The sequence below is a fragment of the Cervus elaphus genome, chromosome 18 (genome assembly GCF_910594005.1).
Source record: "Cervus elaphus chromosome 18, mCerEla1.1, whole genome shotgun sequence".
Taxonomy (NCBI): Eukaryota; Metazoa; Chordata; class Mammalia; order Artiodactyla; family Cervidae; genus Cervus; species Cervus elaphus.
The window spans coordinates 111,928,447-111,948,605 of record NC_057832.1 but is presented as its reverse complement, the minus strand read 5'-3'; the positions used below and the strand labels follow the sequence as shown (position 1 = coordinate 111,948,605).

The 20,159-nt window shown below is 41.9% G+C and overlaps 2 protein-coding genes across 2 annotated transcripts; one reads left to right on the top strand and one right to left on the bottom strand.

The window, feature by feature from the left end:
* Window positions 1-214: 214 nt before the first annotated feature.
* On the bottom strand, window positions 215-1,152 carry LOC122673923 (olfactory receptor 9A4-like). The gene has a single exon (XM_043871806.1). The coding sequence runs from the start codon at window positions 950-952 to the stop codon at window positions 215-217; it is 738 nt and encodes a 245-aa protein (XP_043727741.1). The 5' UTR covers window positions 953-1,152.
* Window positions 1,153-11,613: 10,461 nt separating this feature from the next.
* LOC122674894 (olfactory receptor 9A4-like) lies at window positions 11,614-12,558 on the top strand. Its single transcript, XM_043873507.1, has one exon. It carries the CDS (start codon window positions 11,614-11,616, stop codon window positions 12,556-12,558), a length of 945 nt encoding a protein of 314 aa, XP_043729442.1.
* Window positions 12,559-20,159: the final 7,601 nt, after the last annotated feature.

The following is a 20,159-nucleotide window of genomic DNA, read 5'->3' as shown; positions in this document are numbered from 1 at the left end:
CTTGAGTTCACAGGGGAAGCAAATTGAAACAAACACTGTGAGTTTCTAGTGAGTTGAGTACAGATCTCATTTTTACATGCCTTGTCTTCCATGGCCTGATCAGGAGTTGTACATTCTATTATGTTTTTGTAACAGAGACAATGGTAAGGGTAGCATTTTCTAGGTAACTGAGTAATCTTGAGTCAAGATCATATCATCTAAATTGAGAGAAGAGTTAATACTTGAGGAGTTGACAGCAGCTTTTCACTCCATCTCGAAGGGCCTGTTTGACTTTATCATTCCGGAGAGTGAAGATGAAAGGGTTCAGCAAAGGGGTTAACACAAAAATCAGCAGGGAGACTGTCTTGTTGTACTCAGCTGCCTGAGTTTGCTTGGGTTTCACATAGAGGAACAAGCAGCTGCCATAGCCGATGACGACAAAGGTGAAGTGGGAAGCACAGGTAGAGAAGGCTTTCCTGCGGCCAGAGGCAGTGGGGATCCTGAGGATGGTGGAGATGATGTAGGTGTAGGAAACAATTGTTGGAACCAGTGAGCCAATGATAATGAAAATAGCCATTAAAAACAGAACAAACTCTGTGAAAACAGTGTCATCACACGATAGTTTGAGCAACTGACCTCGGTCACAGAAAAAGTGGTCTAAGACGTTTGATTTGCAGAAGGTAAACTGAAATGTGGCATAGACTGGCCAGATTTCAGAAAGGAACCCGAACACCCATGACCCAATCACCACCGAGATGCAGGTGTGGCTGTTCATAATGGTGTTGTACCTCAGAGGGTTACAGACAGCCACGTACCGGTCCACAGCCATCACTCCCAACAGTGCAAACTCTGTGGTCCCCAGAGCAAGGTACATGAAGAGCTGGGCCACACATGCAGCCAGAGATATTGTCTGCATCCCAGGGAGCAGCAACCCCCAGAGCATCACGGGGACGATAATAGATGTTGTCAGCATTTCCAAGACAGAGAGATGACCAAGGAAGAAATGGTCATGGGGGAATGTAGATGTTTATCAACACAGATAATCACGATGATGATGGTGTTCCCCATTATTGTCACTGAGTAGAAGAGAAAGAATACAGCAAAAAGAATGTGATGTAGTTCCTGGGACCCAGGGAACCCTAAAAGGCAGAATTCAGTGGCACTTGAGTGATTGCTCATCATTCAGCCCTTATTTCTGCTCCTTGGGAACCCTAGAGATGAAAAGAAAAGAAATGCTGCTCCACAAGGTCTTGCTCTCAAGAGAGAAGGACAGCCTAGGATGAGGAAACATTTCCAACCTGGGGACCAGGCTAGCTAACCCTATGAGGATGCTCTGCACAAAGTCAGACCTAAATGCTGTCACCTCCGGTCCAGCTGAAAGTTCACTGCCTGCAATGGATGAAGATCCCATCCTCTCCACTTGTGTGAGGAACACCTCTCTTGTCTTTTTTCCCCTCCTTTCTCACAGGGCACAAAGGTTAAGCCTTGAAGGAGGCCAGTTTTGATGCTGAGCCAGTCCCTTAGATCCGGGGTTTGTTCTTTCCTCTTAGCTTACCTATAGCAGATGATATAGTGACATTCCAGAGGATGTTCAAAATAGTGAATTTTATCCCACCCTTCATCCTGATGGGTATTACAGAGATCCCCTTGGGTTCAGCAGAGGAGAGGCAGAGGGTCCCGGAGCAACATCTCTGCTTTCCCCAGACTTTAAGATCTCTATGTTACAAATCAGGTAGTATTCCAAATGGAAACTCTGGAGCTTGGGATGACTTCCCTGAGCAGATTCAATCTTCTCTTACGCCATTTCCCCCGCCCAAAGTCTTGACAGGAAAGAAAGATGGTACCTGACTGTCACAAGTTTAGATCCAAGGTTCTCAGTTACTCAGGTTGCCTGGATGTCTGTGCCTCACTTCATCTATCCCACCAGGCTAATTTCCTCTCCTCAGAGGACTCTTTCCACTCACCTTCTCCAAAACGTGATAGACCTGTTCATTCTTGACAGTCGGCTTTCTTCATAACACGTTACTATCTGACGTTATGTTATACATTCAATTTCTCATTTTAATTTAACATTAAACAAATGCTGCAGTGAACACAGCAAACTAAAAATCCCTGTGCTGCAGTGCTTATATTCAAGGAGAGAATGGAAACTATTCCATAAACAAGTATATAAAATAGTTTCCTCATCATGCCATAGAAAAATGAAACAAGGATGCAGGAGAGGAAATTCATTTATTTTGTTGAACTGTGACACTGGAATGTAAACTCCATGGAGGCAAGGAAATGTCCTCTGTATATATTATAGATACATATACATAAACATTCTGGAGACAAATGCTGAAAACTTTTGGCAAATGATGAGTGAATGGACACAGGCTTTGTGACTGAATACCACATGGTCCTGGTCAGCGTAGAAAGGCCGTAGCCCTGAGGTCCTACTCTTCTCGGTTTGCCTGCCTTCCTCACATTACCGTTTTCCCTTCCTCTCATCGCTTCCTGAGACCTCCCCAATACCTCTGTACATCTTACACTGATGGGAATCCAGGCTTCAAAGACAGAACCACTGGGAAATCTCAGGGGTCTGCTTCTCCCCAGTTTTGGGTAACCACCACTCGATGAAGACACATGAAAGGAGAGAGGAGCCTGCTGACCGACATCAGGAGCTGAGCCTGCAGGAGCTCCAGGTCAGAGAGGAGCTGACTCTGGCCTCTGCTCTGCAGCGGGATGAGGAGAGGAGCCCATTTCCCAGCTGCTCCCCTGCCCAGTCTTCAGACTCTCGGCGTCCTTCCTCTAGAAGGCAGCCAAGGCAGAACTCCCATCCTCATCCTCTCTGACACGTCCCTTGTACAGGGGAACCCTGAGAAGACACTCACCTCGATGCACGGGCTCCTCTGCCACTCCTGACGCTCGCTGGGGCTTGGGCAGGGCTGGTCCCGTCTGGCTCCTGCTGAGCTGAGCACAGGGGTCAGAGCTTCTTGGTGCTGCATCCATGCACAGTGAAGGAAAGTGTCCTCGGGAGGAGTTAGGAAAAACACCCAGAAATAACAGTGCTGTGGGGAGCTAAGGGTCTCTCTCTCCTTCTCTCCCACTTCCCTCCTTCCCAAGGGCACTTAGTCACTGAGGACCCTGATCTTAATTAGCCCAGGCTTAGGGCATCCAGTCTTGGGAGAGTAGAACAAACTTTTAGTCCTTCCCATCCCTGAGCAATTACTTTTCAGAAGTTTTTCAGCTTTTTGTTCAATGGGAAACCTAAAATCTCACCAGAGGCTTCTCAATACCAAGGCTGCCTTCTCAGAGGCCTGAAGTCTAGGTTCCCAGAAGATGTCTCAGGCTCTGAGTAGGTCACCCCTTCTGCTCTTTGTCCTAAGCTCTTCCCAGGATTCTCTTAGATAATTGGAGTCAAAATGAGCTCCCTCTTCATCCAGCTATAGGAACCTCCAACGATTGACTCAAAAATATACCTCAATGTTTAAACAACGCCTGCATTTGGATCTCAAATCTTAACTTCAGCAACTCCCCTCCCCCAAAGCCTATTTCTCCTTGGCTCATAATGCAGAGACTCCTGGTAATGACCCTGTAGACCCCTGAAAATCCCATGAGGCATTTCCTCCCCCAAATCCAACTCTGTTCCTCTCTACTGTCTCAGGTGTCCACTATTCTCATACCTGTGCATCTATTAGCACTCAAGCAAGGTGCTTGCAGACATTTATCTCCATGGCATGTCCCTAATCACCAGCTTGGCACTTCTGTGTAGGAAGAGCTTAAGGACAGCCTAATGGCGGTCATTATAGTTACAACCTGAAATGACAGACAAAACTTAAAGTGAAAATCTGCTTGGTGCTGGGGTGAGACACATGTGTGAAACTTACAAAACATTTACGGAGATTTTTGGATTCTATTTTAAACATACTTGTTAAATTCGAGAATGTCAACTGGTATAGAAGGATATAATTTGAGAATAATATTCCTTCCATTCCTCAAACTGTCGGATCCCAATCCAGTTGCTATATAATCTCAGAGAAATTTCCTAAGCAGGCATCTACATTTTCTTTTGAAGAAAATGCTGTGAAAATCTGTTTTACAACTTTTGTTGTTGGGTTCAGTTTCTCAGTAGTGTCCAACTCTTTGCCACCCCATTACTCTCTCACTTAACAGCATACAAAAGAGTCTCTCTCATATCAACACATGTTGCATTACTGTTTTACATAGTTTTTCATTTTATACATGTCCTTATGTGCAAGCCCTCAATTAATAAGTTCTTGTTGTTTTTTCTATTTTTCTTATGAAATTGATGTTATAAATTGTCAGACATTTATAAGTCAATACAAATTTTTGTATATGGAGCAAATCCATAGAACTGAAATTTTTAGTTCAAAAGTTAGATATATTTTAGCTATTGCTTTCTATTGGGACCAAGTTACACTCCATAGATTCTGGATTGGTTTGCACGCCCTTATGATATGTGAATTGTTGATTTCTTGACCCACAAGCAACCAAAGTGAAGTGAAGTCCCTCAGTCGTGTCCGACTCTTTGGGACCCCATGGTCGCATGCAACTGCAATTGTGTTAGAACTTCAAATCTCTCCATATTAGTATATAGACACAATACAATTTCAGTGAAATCCCAGGAGGCTTTTTAAAAAAACATTATAAAGGTGACTCTAAGGTTTCTATGAAAATATGAAGGACCTAGAACACCCAATAAATTTTTTTATGAAGGAACAAAACTGGAGGACTCACAGTATGCCTTAAAAGACTTACTATAAAGTCTTATAGTAAGGTATAGTAATCAAGACAGAGGGTTTCCTTGGTGGCTCGGAGTTAAAGAAACTTCCTGTCAATGTAGGAGACACAGGTTCAATCCCTGGGTTGGGAAGATCCCCTGGGTTGGGAAGATCCCCTGGAGAAGGAGCAGCAACCCACCCCAGTATTCTTGTCTAGAAAATCCCATGGACAGAAGGGCTTGGCAGGATACAGTCTATGGGATCACAAAAAAGAGTTGAACATGACTTAGTGACTAAAAAGACACAAACAATCAGGACAGAATGTTATTGACATAACATCATGCAGATCAAGGGACATGCAGACCAATAAAATAGAAAATTCAGGCACAGATTCAAACATATATCTTCAATTGATTTTTTTAATTTTAATTTTTAATTAAACTTTTTAAAGTCTAATTTAATTAGACTTTTATTTAGATAATTATAATATTGTGATGGTTTCTGCCATACATCAACATGAATTGGCCATAGGTATACATATAACATAGGTATACATATGACAAATAGATTCAAGGGATTAGATCTGATAGACTGCCTGAAGAACTATGGACAGAGGTTCCTGACATTGTACAGGAGACAGGGATGAAGACCATCCCCAAGAAAAATAAATGCAAAAAAGCAAAATGGCTGTCTGAAGAGGACTTACAAATAGCTGTGAAAAGAAGAGAAGCAAAAGGCAAAGGAGAAAAGGAAAGATATACCCATTTCAATGCAGAGTTCCAAAGAATAGCAAGGAGAGATGAGAAAGCCTTCCTCAGTGATCAATGCAAAGAAATAGAGGAAAACAACAGAATGGGAAAGACTAGAGATCTCTTCAAGAAAATTAGAGATACCAAGGGAACATTTCATGCTAAGATGGGCTCAATAAAGGACAGAAATTCTGACCAAATTCTGCTTCTGACCAAACAGAAGCAGAAGATACTAAGAAGAGGTGGCAAGAATACACAGAAGAACTGTACAAAAAAGACCTTCATGACCCAGATAATCACGATGGTGTGATCACTCACCTAGAGCTAGACATCCTGGAATGTGAAGTCAAGCGGGCATTAGGAAGCATCAGTATGAACAAAGCTAGTGGAGGTGATAGATTCCAGTTGAGCTATTTCAAATCCTAAAAGATGATGCTCTGAAAGTGCTGCACTCAATATGCCAGCAAATTTGGAAAACTCAGCAGTGGCCACAGGACTGGAAAAGGTCAGTAGTCATTCCAACCCCAAAGAAAGGCAATGTTAAAGAATGCTCAAACTACCGCACATTTGCACTCATCTTACAGGCTAGCAAAGTAATGCTCAAAATTCTCCAAGCCAGGCTTCAACAGTATATGAACCGTGACTTCCAGATGTTCAAGCTGGATTTAGAAAAGGCAGAGGAACCAGAGATCAATTTGCCAACATCTGCTGGATCATCGAAAAAGCAAGAGAGTTCCAGAAAAACATCTATTTCTGCTTTATTGACTATGCCAAAGCCTTTGACTGTGTAGATTACAACAAACTGTGGAAAATTCTTAAAGAGATGGGAATACCAGGCCACCTGACTTGCCTCTTAAGAAATCTGTATGCAGGTCAGGAAGCAACAGTTAGAACTGGACATGGAACAACAGACTGGTTCCAAATAGGGAAAGTATTACGTCAAGGCTGTATATTGTCACCCTGCTTATTTAACTTAAATGCAGAGTACATCATGAGAAATGCTGCGCTGAATGAAGCATAAGCTGGAATCAAGATTGCCAGGAGAAATAACAGTAACCTCAGATATGCAGATGACACCACCCTTATGGCAGAAAGTGAAGAAGAACTAAAGAGCCCCTTGATGAAAGAGAAAGAGGAGAGTGAAAAAGTTGGCTTAAAACTCAACATTCAGAAAACTAAGATCATGGCATTTGGTCCCGTTGCTTCATGGCAAATAGATGGGGAAACAATAGAAACAGTGACAGACTTTATTTTGGGGGGCTCCAAAATCACTGCAGATGGAGACTGCAGCCATGAAATTAAAAGATACTTGCTCCTTGTAAGAAAACCTATGACCAACCTAGACAGCATATTAAAAAGCAGAGACATTACTTTTCCAACAAAGATCTGTCTAGTCAAAGCCATGGTTTTTCCAGTAGTCATGTATGGATGTGAGAGTTGGACTACAAAGAAAGCTGACCCCTGAAGAATTGATGTTTTTGAACTGTGGTGTTGGAGAAGACTCTTGAGAGTTCCTTGGACTGCAAGGAGATCCAACCAGTCCATCCTAAAGGAGATCAGTCCTGAATATTCACTGGAAGGACTGATGTTGAAGCTGAAACTCCAATACTTTGGCCACCTAATGCCAAGAACTGACTCATTGGAAAAGACCCTGATGCTGGGAAAGATTGAAGGCGGGAGGAAAAGGAGACAACAGAGGATGAGATGATTGGATGGCATCACTGACTCAATGGACATGAGTTTGAGTAGGGTCCGGAAGTTGTCGATGGACAGGGAAGCCTGGCATGCTGCAGTCCATGGGGTCGCAGAGTCGGACATGACTGAGCGATTGAACTGAACTGAACTGATCTTTAATACTATTAAGCATGATGAATTATATTGATTGATCTCTAAGTATTAAATCAATCTGCCATTTCTGAAATTAAATCCCTAATTTTTATGGCATAGTTGTTGAGTTTAATTTTCAAGTATTTTATTGAGGATTTTTTCATTTCTATTTATGAGGAATATTGGTTCATAGATTTACTTTTCTGTGGTGTCTTCAATGCCAAGATAATGGTGGTATAACAATAAGATAATAAGAGGAATGGAGCAGAGTTGTTTCCACTTAATTTTTGGAAGATTTTTATAAGAGTGGCACTATTTCTTCCTTAAACATTTGATAGAATCCACCAGTAAGTCCATCTGAAATTGTAATTTCCGAGAATGTTTCTCTTGCTGTGGTCAGTTGCTTCAATCATATTTGACTTTTTGCAACCCTGTGGACTGAAGCCAACCAGGCTCCCTTGTGCAAGAGATTCTAAGGCAAGAATATGGGGAGTGGGTTGCTATGCCCTCCTCCAGGTTATCTTCCTGATCCAAAGATCAGTTCACATCTCCTGTGTCTCCTACATTACAAGAGAATTCTTTACCCACTGAGCCACCTGGGAAGCCCTGAGAATGTTTCTAATTCAGTTCAATTCTAATGAATTCAGTTCACTGAACATATTTAGACATTTCTGGTTGCTCAGTTTCTTTCTGAGTCAGTGTTGGTAATGTTTTTTATTTTTTTATTAGTTGGAGGCTAATTACTTCACAACATTTCAGTGGGTTTTGTCATACATTGATATGAATCAGCCATAGAGTTACACGTATTCCCCATCCCGATCCCCCCTCCCACCTCCCTCTTCACCCGATTCCTCTGGGCCTTCCCAGTGCACCAGGCCGGAGCACTTGTCTCATGCATCCCACCTGGGCTGGTGATCTGTTTCACCATAGATAACATACATGCTGTTTTTTCGAAACATCCCACCCTTACAGAACTTTTACCATTTCATTGGGTTTTAATTTGTTTTCTTTTTAAATATGCCTTATTTTTTATCTTTTAATTTAAAATTAACCTCAAATTCTGATTATATTTTGGGTGAGAATTACATCAGGAGATCAAGAGCTCTCCTACCATATGGTCCTCATGGTTGTTCAAATCAACCCCAAATCTGTAGAGTATTCAGTGCCAATAAAATGCTGTAGGTACAACACGCGTGGAATTCCTTCACCTAGAAATTTTAACTCTAAGAATTTTTCCATATATAAAAATTTTTGTGGACTTATCAATTTTGAAAACAGTGTAGCTTAATTTTTATAATGAAAACAATGAAGTTGATCAACAGAGGGCTGCCTAATAAAGACCGGGACATCCATATGAAGGAATACTATGCAAAAAAAAGAAGGAGAGCAGCATGTGTTGATATGGGAGAGTATCTTTCATATACTGTTAAATGAAAGGGAAAATGGTGTATAACAGATTTTTGCAACATTTTGTTCAAAGGAATATGTAGATATCTGCTTACAAGATTTTTTAAGATTGTCTAAGATTATATTGCAATCTGGCTGGGCATGGGCAGTTTGAAGGATGGAAGGAATATTATTCTCAATTTATAGCCTTCTGCAACAGTGACAGTCTCAGATTTAACAGGTATATATAAAATATATACTTGAAATACAAATTTCAATAAATGCTTTGTAACTTTCACATGTCTGCCTCATTCCAGCACTGATTTATATTTTCCAGTTGTACCAGGTTGTAAATATAACTACCTGAATTAGGCTACTTTTATATTCTTCCTCCATGGAATTGGCCAGCTGGTGATCAGGGACATTCCATGGAGATAAATGTCTGCAAGAGCCTTGCTTGGAATCATACAAAGGCACATGTATGAGAAGAGTGGAAACCTGAGACAATAGCCTAGAGCAGTTAGACTTAGGGGTAGAAACTTTCCATGGGGTTTTGGGGGTCCTCAGGGGATTTTTGTTGAGGTTAAGTTTTGACTGAGAACAAAATGCAGCCCTTTTTTGGATATTGGGCCATATTTTAGAGGTCAGTTATGGATTTTCCTATTGGAGGGTGACGGAGCTGAATTTGGCTCCAATTATCAAGTGAATCCTGGGGAGAGCATAGGATAAAGAACAGAAGGGGTGATCTGCTCAGAGTTTGAGACATCTTCTGGAAGCCTAGACTTGGGGTCTTTGAGAAGGCAGCCTTGAATTGAAAAGCCTCTGGTGAGATCTTGGGTTTCCCATTAAGCAAAAAAGTTGAAAAAGTTCTGAAACTTAATTGCTCAAGGATGGGAATGAATAAAAGTTTGTTCAGCTCTCCCCAGACTGCTTGCTGAGGGATGCCCTAAGCCTGGGTTAATTAAGAGCAGGGTCCTCAGTGACTAAGTGCCCTTGGGAAGGAGGGAAATGGGAGAGGAGAGAGACCCTTAGCTCCCCACAGCACTGTTATTTCTGGGTGTTTTTCTTAACTCCTCCCGAGGACACTTTCCTTCACCGTGCATGGACGCAGCACCAAGTAGCTCTGACCCCTGTGCTCAGCTCAGCAGGAGCCATACAGGACCAGCCCTGCCCAAGCCCCAGTGAGCGTCAGAAGTGGCAGAGGAGCCCGTGCTTCAAGGTGAGCATCTTCTCAGGGTTCCCCTGTACAAAGGGACATGTTGGAGAGGATGAGGATGGGGAGTTCTGGCTTGGCTGCCTTCTAGAGGAAGGACGCCGAGAGTCTGAAGACTGGTCAGGGGAGCAGCTGGGAAATGGGCTCCTCTCCTCATCCCGCTGCAGAGCAGAGGGCAGAGTCAGCTCCTCTCTGACCCGGGCTCCTGCAGGCTCAGCTCCTGATGTCGGTCAGCAGGCTCCTCTCTCGTGTTTGTCTAGTGATGGTTACCCAAAACTGGGGAGAAGCAGACCACAGAGATCCCTCAGTAGTTCTGTCTTTGAAGCCTGGATTCCCGTCAGTGAAAGATTTACGGAGGGATTGGGGAGGTCTCAGGAAGGGGAGAGAGGAAGGGGAAATGGTAGCAAGAAGGAAAGCAGACCAAGAATAATAGAATGGAGGGGACACGGCTTATGAGCCTTGGTCAGGGCCTTGTACTTTTAAACCATATATTAAACTTTCATACGTCCATCTTCTACCAGAAATGGTCATATTTTCACCACTACTTGTCTCAAGAATAGCTTGCATATAATGTATTTTTCTGTATATGATTATGTGTAGTGCACAGAAGATGCATCTTTGTTCTGATGGGTTTATATCTAACATCATACATGGACCATGAATAAATAAAATTAAATTTCCTGTCCCTGTTTCTTGCTTTATTTTTCTATGGCCTGTTTAGTAAACTAACATCTTAAATACTTCCCTTCTTTGTTTTGTGTCTGGAATAATCTCCATTGCTCCCTTGGATATAAGCTCCACAGTGCAGGGATATTTGTTTTGTACACTGCTTCATTTATTTCATATGCAAGTAAGGTTGGGATAAACAATTAAACACAAAAATAATATCAGGTAATAATAAGTGCTAGGAAGAAAATGGAAGTCGAAGAATACCATGTCTTTCCAATGTAGGGGAGGGTGACTGGAAAGAGTTCCTAATGAGATGACATTAGTGCGGTGGGATGGATGAAGTGGTAGAGATTCAGGCAACTGTAGTGTCTGAGAGCCTTGGATCTAAACTTGTCAGTGCTGGGCACCATCTTTCCTTCCTCCCCAGACTTTGCAAAAAATAGAATTAAATAGGAATGAATCTACCTAGAAATTTATCCCAGGCTCAGAGAGTTTCCATTTGGAGCACTAATGGGAATAGGGAAATTTTAAAATCTGGAGAAACCAGAGATAATGCTCTTAGACCCCCTTGCCTTTCTTCTGCTGACCCCAAGGTGGGTCTCTGTAGTACCAATCAGGATGAAGCATAGGGTAAATTTCAGTCCTTTGAACATCTTCTTAAATGCTACTATGTCACCTGCTACAATTAGCTTAAGAGAAAAGAACAAGCCCCATACCCAAGGGGCTGACACACCATCAAAACTGGCTTCTTTCAAGTCTTAACCTTTGTTTCCTATGAGAAAGCACATCTAGTTGGGGAAAAAGCCAAGGGAGGTTTTGTTCACAGCATAGAGATGATGGTTTCTTCATCCATTCCAGGCAGTGAACTTTTAGCTGGATTGAGGTGACAACATTTAGGTCTGACTTTGTCCAGAGCATCCAAGTAGGGGCCCCTCACCTGGTCACCAGACTGGAAATAGTTCCTCATCCTCATCTGTGCTCCTTCTCTCTGAGAGAAGGACCATGTGGAGCAATGTTTCTTTTCTTCTGATCTCTAGGTTTCCCAAGGAGCAGAAACAAGGACTGAATGATGAGTAATCACTCAAGTGCCACTGAATTCTGCCTTTTAGGGTTCTCAGGGTCCCACGAACTACACTACGTTCTTTTTGCTGTATTCTTTCTCTTCTACTCAGTGACAATAATCGGCAACATGGTCATCATTGTGATTGTCTCTGTCGATAAACGTCTGCAGTCCCCCATGTATTTCTTCCTTGGTCATCTCTCTGCCTTGGAGATCATGATCACGTCCCTTATCGTCCCTGCGATGCTCTGGGGGTTGCTGCTCCCTGGAATGCAGACAATGTCTCTGGCTGCATGTGTTGCCCAACTCTTCCTGTACCTTGCTCTGGGGACCACAGAGTTTGTATTGGTGGGAGCAATGGCTGTGGACCGGTACGTGGCTGTCTGTAACCCTTTGAGGTACAATACCATTATGGACAGCCAAACTTGCATCTTGGTGGTGATTGGGTCATGGATGTTTGGGTTCCTTTCTGAAATCTGGCCAGTCTATGCCACATTTCAGTTTACCTTCTGCAAATCAAACGTCTTAGACCATTTTTTCTGTGAACGAGGTCAGCTGCTCAAACTGTCCTGTGATGACACTCTTTTCACAGAGTTTATTCTGTTTTTAATGGCTATTTTCATTATCATTGGTTCTCTGGCCCCAACAATTGTTTCCTACACCTACATCATCTCCACCATCCTCAAGATCCCCACTGCCTCTGGCCGCAGGAAAGCCTTCTCTACCTGTGCTTCCCACTTCACCTTTGTCGTCATCGGCTACGGCAGCTGCTTGTTCCTCTATGTGAAACCCAAGCAAACTCAGGCAGCTGAGTACAACAAGATAGTCTCCCTGTTGATTTCCGTGTTAACCCCTTTGCTGAACCCTTTCATCTTCACTCTCCGGAACGACAAAGTCCAAGAGGCCCTTCGAGATGGAGTGAATTGCAGCTGTCAACTCCCCAAGGATTAACTCTTCTCAGTTCCTTTTTTCGGTGGAACAGTCAGCATTAAGAATTATTCAGGAACCTAGAAAACACTAATTTTTCTCCTCTTTTGCCATCATCACCATCACAAAAATTAAATAAGATGTGCAGCTTCTGATCAGGCCATGGAAAGACAGGTAAAAATAACACCCATTCTCTGCTCACTTGAATCCCATTGCCTTAGTTTAAACTGCTATTTTGCATCCACTGTTGAACTCAAAGAACCATATCTTGCGATGTGGGAGGAGCCAGAGAAATGACACATACCCATGTTTCTATGTCCTCTGTTGGTCAAATTATCTCCTGGGGGAGAAAAGACATGAGATGTTGTGCTGAGATATATGGCATATTCTAGGTCCGAAGTCACAGATATTCTCCTTGTTTCTTTATCTACTATTACTAGGTCTTTTCCTACATTTTTGTGAAATTTCTTGACAAGATGTCCATATGCTTTAAAGTATCCCATGGCTCTCTTTTTCTCTGGTTCTTCTCATGTTATCCTGACCTGATTGCTATTGGGAAGTATGTATGATGTATACCTCAAAAGAATACATATGAGGTATGTATGCCTTAAAAGAATCTAGAGTGGTGATGTGTGGATTGGAGTCCTTCTCTGGCAAATCTTGGTGACCTAAAGAAGATGGAAATATCTGGGGGTTGGAGGCAGGTAAAAGCTCTATTTGCTAAACCTCAGGGCATTGCTTTAGCCTCTCCCTTTTGAGGTGTATATGCGATGTTGTAATTGTTTGGTCACTGTCACGTCTGTCTCTCTGCGACCCCATGGACTATATAGCACAACAGGCTTCAATGTCCTTCACAGTCTCCTGGAGTTTCAGATTCATGTCTATTGAGTTGGTGATGCTATCTACCATCTTATCCTCGTCTGCCCTCTTTCCTAATGCCTCCAATCTTTCCCAGTATCAGGGTCTTTTTCAGTGAGTCAGCTCTTCACATAAGGTGGCCAAAGTATTGGAGTTTCAGCTCCAACATCAGTCCTTCCAATGAATATTTGTGACTGATTTCCTTTAGGATGGACTGGTTGGATCTCCTTGAAGCCCAAGGGACTCTCAAGAGTCTTCTCCAACAACACAGTTCAAAAGCATCAATTCTTTGGTGCTCATCCTTCTTTGTGGTGCAACTCTCACATCCATGCATGACTACTGGAAAAAAACATAGCTTTAATTAGATGGACCTTTGTTGACAAAGTGAAGTCTCTGCTTTTTAATATACTGTCTAGGTTTGTCATAGATTTTCTTCTAAGGAGCAAGCAACTTTTAGTTTCATGGCTGCAGTCACTATCTGTACTGATTTTGGAGCCCAAGAAAAGAAAATCTGTCAGTACTTCCACTTTGCCCCTATCTATTTGCCATGAAGTAATAAGAACAGATGTGATGATCTTGGTTTTCTGAATGTTGAGTTTTAAGCCAACTTTTCCATTCTCCTCTTTCACCCTCATCAAGAGACTCTTTAGTTCCTCTTCAGTTTCTGGCATTAGAGTGGTATCACCTGCATATTTGAGGTTGTTGATATTTCTCTTGGCAATCTTGATTCTGACTTGTGGTTCATCTAGCCCACAGTTGGCATGGTGTACTCTGCATATAAATTAAATGAACAGGATGACAATATACAGCCTTGTATTCCTTTCCCAATTTTTTACTAGTCAGTTGTTCCATGTAAGGTTCTAACAGTTGTTTCTTGACCCACATACAGGTTTCTTAGGAGAGAGTTAAGGGGGTCTGGTATTTCCATCTCTTTCAGAATTTCCCACAGTTTGAGTTTGTTGTGATCCACACAATCAAAGTCTTTAGCACAGTCAATGAAGCAAAGTAGATGTTGTTCTGAAATTCCCTTGCTTTCTCTATGATCCAATGAATGTTGACAATTTGATGTCTCTGCCTTTGATGTCTGGTTCCTCAAAGACTGGCTTGAAGGATTTTGAGCATAACCTTGTTAGTATATGAAGTGGGTACAAATGTATGGTAGTTTGTACATTCTTTGGCATGCCCTTCTTTGAGATTGGAGTGAAAAAGTGACTTTTTCCAGTCCTGTGGCCCCTGCCGCATTTTCCAAATATGCTGACATATCGAGGGCAGCACTTTAACATTCTTTTAGAATTTTGAGTCGCTCAGCTGGAATTCCATCACCTCCACTAGCCTTGTTTGTAGTAATGCTTCCTAAGGCCCACTTGACTTCAGACTGCAGGGATGTCAGGCTCCAAGTCAGTGACCACACCATTGTGGTTTTCTGGATCATTAAGACCTTTTTCATACAGCTCTTCTGTGTATTCTTGCCACCTCTTCTTAATCTCTTCTGCTTCTGTTGGGTCCTTACTGTTTCCTCCTTTATTGTGCCCATCCTCGCATGAAACATTCCCTCGGTATCTCCAAAGTTCTTGAAGAGATCTCTAGTCTTTCCCTTTCCATTGTTTTCTTCTACTTCTTTGCACTGCTCATTTATGAAGGCCTTCTTATCTTTCCTTTCCTTTCCTCTGGAACTCTGCATTCACTGTATGTGATAGAGACACACTACAGTGAAGTGACTAATTCTGGAAAGAGTATCCTCTGTCTGTTACTGCTGAAAGGAGCATTGTCTAGACTCCTCCTAGACCCAGACTTCAGACTACATAATGCCTTCTGATTCTTTGTTTCCAGTCCAAGTGTACCTTTCATAGACTTTCTCTGTGGGCCGACTATAACAAATGAGTCACTACCCACCTCATTCCCAGTTCCTCAATAATTCCAGGGCATGGCTGTTAGGCATTGTAGTAGTTGAAATGTCATATTGTTGGAGGAAGGGCTTTGGAGGTAGGAGTTTGCTGAAATGAGGGCACTGCACATCCTGCCAGCCCTCAATTGAGAGAGGCGAACACTTTCCCAGCAGGGGTTAATTGGTTCCCTTGTTTCCCAAGAGTGCTATGTGACGATGCCTACCTGTTGGGGAGCAGAGGCAAGACCGCCATGTCTGCTGAGTTACTTGTACTGAATGGGAGCTCCAGACAAGGTGGTGAGTGAGTCCTTCAGTCCAAGCCAGGCTCTGCTACCAGCCGAGCGTCCCTGGGGGGCGTGCGCTGGCCGAGAAAGGATGGACGCCTCCAACACAGGTAGCCCCTGCCCTGTTCATTTTACGAGGCCCTTGCTCACTAGAGGAACCGCACTGTTCTCATTCACTTCTGTTCCTATAATTCTCACAAAAGCCTTCTCTGTCCCAGGCTGTCCTCGGGCTGCTGGCGGCAGTTCACGTCCGGGAAGAGCACCGCTTGGCCTGGATTCCAGTTTCCTTGGCTCTTCCGCTTGTCATCACTGGGACTCTTTGGCTTGCCTCACGTTCACACCCCACTTCCCCGGCTCTTGGTCCTCTCCCTTTGTTCTCCAGTTCTCAGCTTCCTCTTTTTGTCCTTTTTTTCCATCCCCCCCATCTCCCCAGGAGTCTAGGCTCTGACCTCCCACTGCTGACACACCCCTCTTCCTCCCGTCCCCCTCCTCCCACGTTCCATTCTCCTCCTCCTCCTCAATGGGTCAGGTTCCAGACAGCCTCTCGCAGGGCCCCTGCTGTTTCGCTCTCTTTCTCAGATGAATCTGTCCAAGGAGGGAGGGGACATCTCTTTCCCCCGACTCTAGGATGAAAGACAAGAAGAGTCCAGGCAGAGTGCCTAGGGATGGAACATTAAACACTTCTTGTGCCCAGGTTTTTCTCTTTGTGTCTCAGTAGTGAATGAAGGAAGGTTATTAACTGCATCAGTCTGATTGGACTGCCGTCCGAACTCTGTTGCCTGGGTGACTTCGATACCAGGATTTATTTCTCACAGTTGTGGAGCCTGAGAAGTCCCAGATCATGTTCTGGTCAGTTCGGTTTTTGGTGAGGGGTCTCTTTTGGCTTCTTTCTTTATTCACATGTGGCCCTGAGGGGTACATATGGGGAGTGTGTGCTCCTGTGTCTCAACTATAGGGAGACTAGTTTTATCCACTGAAGCCCCCATCCTAACAACCTCACTTAACCTTAATTAGTTAGATGCTCCATCTTCAAACGCAGCTGCACTAGGGGTTAGGGCTTCAGAATATGGATTTTGAGGATATAAACATTCCATCTGTATCCCTCTGCTCCTGCAATGTAAGCTTATTCTCATCTAGGACGTCTACTTTATCTCCCACTGGGTGCTGAGAACTAGGATCTATCTGTCCACTGGGGGTTTCAGTGTCCTGAGTTACAGGTGTCTTCCATACAAAAATAAAACGAAATGCCTCACATCCTCCCCCACTATTATATATATACAATGAAAGCTCAATAAGCTTATTGCTGTGTTTTTTGTGTCTACTGCTCACAGCTGAACACAGATATAATTAATACAGGTATCTACAAAGAAATACTGATTATAGACTGCTATTCGAAAGGCTTTCCCCATGTAATTCAGTTCAGTTCAGTTCAGTTGCTCAGTCGTGTCCAACTCTTTGAGACCCCATGAATCGCAGCATGCCAGGCCTCCCTGTCCATCACCAACTCCCGGAGTTTACTCAAACTCATGTCCATCGAGTCGGTGACGCCATCCAGCCATCTCATCCTCTGTCATCCCCTTCTCCTCCTGCCCCCAATCCCTCCCAGCATCAGGGTCTTTTCCAATGAGTCAACTCTTCGCATGAGGTGGCCAAAAATAGCATGGTGCAAAATAGTTTTTATGTATACTTGGAGGTATATCAGATTGAACATGTTTCCATTTTGACAAATTTCAACACTGGCCTATGTTAACATAAACTTTGAGTTCTTAGTGATATGGTTATAGTGAATACAAAAACAAAACTAGAGAGAGTGCTACTTTTATCCTCAAGTTTTTAATAGCCTCTCTTCTGGAATTGTTCCTTGGTGAAAGTAAAATACTTCCTGGCTTGTATCTGTGATATATCTCTTAGAGGACATTCACTTTTTCTGTTTTATTTCCTACAGGTATTCCTCTATAGCCACATTTAATGATGCATAAATATTGATATAGATGATATAAATTAAAATATTAATTTTCTGCTGTATATGTATCAGGAGATAAAAAATAAAAAGGATGTGATATATAATTAAAACTACTATGCCTTCTGAATTGCCACCACAAACATTTATTTTTTCTGTGCCTAATTCAAATATCTCCATTTTTTATTAATATGAATAGTAATTCTCAAAACTGAACTACAATTGGACTCAGGTTTATCTGGCTCCATAGTTTGCTCTTAAACTCTTTGTTATTTTGTTTCATGATTTTTTCAGTAGAGACACTGAATATAATTTTTATATTTTGAATACCTACTGAATATAATAAACTTTGTTAAATGCTTTGGAAGCATATAAGTGGAAGGGAACAATTGACTGTACAGTAAATATCTTGTAATTTATCTATATCTTTATTCAATTCTGGCAATATTTCTGTAAGGTAAGTAGCGTGATCTCATTTCACAAATGAGAAAATAGAGGGTCAAATAGGTTAAGTAATTTGCCGAAGTTTACTCAGCCATCAACCATATCACATCCATCAGATTGGAAAAAAATAAAATTATGGGGATACTAAGAGTTGATGTGCATTGTAGAGAATAGACTTTTATTCATTTCAGATGTGAATATAAAATATTATGGTCTGTGTAATTAGAGAGTAGCAAAATTAGTAAACATGAACTGTGTATATGCTGTGGCCTATTTTCAAGTTGACGCTTTCTTCAGATGTGATCAGTCTATTGGTAAGCATGTGAAAGGAATTCTCCATCTCTCATGCAATGTTTTTTAACTTATAATATTTTCATTTGACTCTCTCTTACAATGTTTATCTCTTTGCTAAAATTCCTCTCTTACATATGCCTGTTACCCACCTTTTCAACTGCATCACATGGCATAATAATCATAGTTAAGTTACTCTGGCATTAGGTCAATATTTTCTAGTATAACATTTTAAATCCTTCATTGTTTTTTCCTTTAATTTTTGAGTCACATTTTTAGTGGATTCTGTGGCGTTTGCCAAATATGTCTTAACTTAGAATTGACTTTAGATTTATACTCACAATGCCCATTGGATGTAGAATCGTTACTCCTGTATAGCTCTATTCTCTTCTACCCTTCTGTGCTGTTATTATGCATGTTGCATCTCTATAATTACAAATTTAACTTTACATTATTCCTGTTATTACTTTATGTATTTTTTAAAGAAATCGGAAGAAAATAGGAGCAAATGCATATTTTTAGTATTTGTTATATGAACCTTGTTTACCCTTTCTAGTTCTTTTCATTTGTTCCTCAGATTCAAGATGACATTTAGTATAACTTCCTTATTCTGAAACAACTTTGCCTCTACTCACTTCCTTTGTGCTATTATTGTAAAATATATTACATTTCCATATGTTATCCACTCAACATTTATATTGTTACTATTTTATACAGTGATTTTTTAGATAAGCAAATGGAAAGCAGGAAAAAATATGCACCCATACTGACTTTTATAATTACTAAATTATCTTTACCAGTGCTTTTTCTGCATCATATAGATTCTAATTATCATCTGGGGTCATCTGCCTTTAATCAAAGAACTTATTTTAGTATTTCTTATAAGGGGGGATGGGTAACATTAGTAAAAAGTTTTTCTGTTTTCATTGATCTAAGAATGCTTCTATTTTGCCCTCATTTTTGAGAGACTGCTTTCCTGGATATAAGAATCTTGACTGTCCAGGATGGCTGCTATCCAAAAGTCTACAAGCAATAAATGCTAGAGAGGGTGTGGAGAAAAGGGAACCCTCTTACACTGTTGGTGGGAATGCAAACTAGTACAGCCACTATGGAGAACAGTGTGGAGATTTCTTAAAAAACTGGAAATAGAACTGCCATAACCCAGAAATCCCACTTCTGGGCATACACACCGAGGAAACCAGATCTGAAAGAGACACGTGCACCCCAATGTTCATCGCAGCACTGTTTATAATTGCCAGGACATGGAAGCAACCTAGATGCCCATCAGCAGACGAATGGATAAGGAAGCTGTGGTACATATACACCATGGAATATTACTCAGCCGTTAAAAAGAATTCATTTGAACCAGTTCTAATGAGATGGATGAAACTGGAGCCCATTATACAGAGTGAAGTAAGCCAGAAAGATAAAGCATACTAACACATATATATGGAATTTAGAAAGATGGTAATGATAACCCTATATGCAAAACAGAAAAAGAGACACAGATGTACAGAACAGACTTTTGAACTCTGTGGGAGAAGGCGAGGGTGGGATGTTTGGAGAGAACAGCATGTATATTATCTAAAGTGAAACCAATCACCAGCCCAGGTGGGATGCATGAGACAAGTGCTCGGGCCTGGTGCACTGGGAAGACCCAGAGGAATCGGGTGGAGAGGGAGGTGGGAGGGGGGATCGGGATGGGGTATACGTGTAACTCCATGGCTGATTCATGTCAATGTATGACAAAACCCACTACAATATTGTAAAGTAATTAGCCTCCAACTAATAAAAATGAATGAAAAAAAAATTTAACACTAGGAAAAAAAAAAGAATCTTGACTGTCCATTTTTTTCCTTCAGCACTTTAAATACATGATCCCATAGCTTTCTGGTCTTACTTA

Excerpts from the sequence above, each read along its gene's own strand:
- LOC122673923 (XM_043871806.1), bottom strand. The coding sequence starts at position 952 with ATGCTGACAACATCTATTATCGTCCCCGTGATGCTCTGGGGGTTGCTG.
- LOC122674894 (XM_043873507.1), top strand. The coding sequence starts at position 11,614 with ATGATGAGTAATCACTCAAGTGCCACTGAATTCTGCCTTTTAGGGTTC.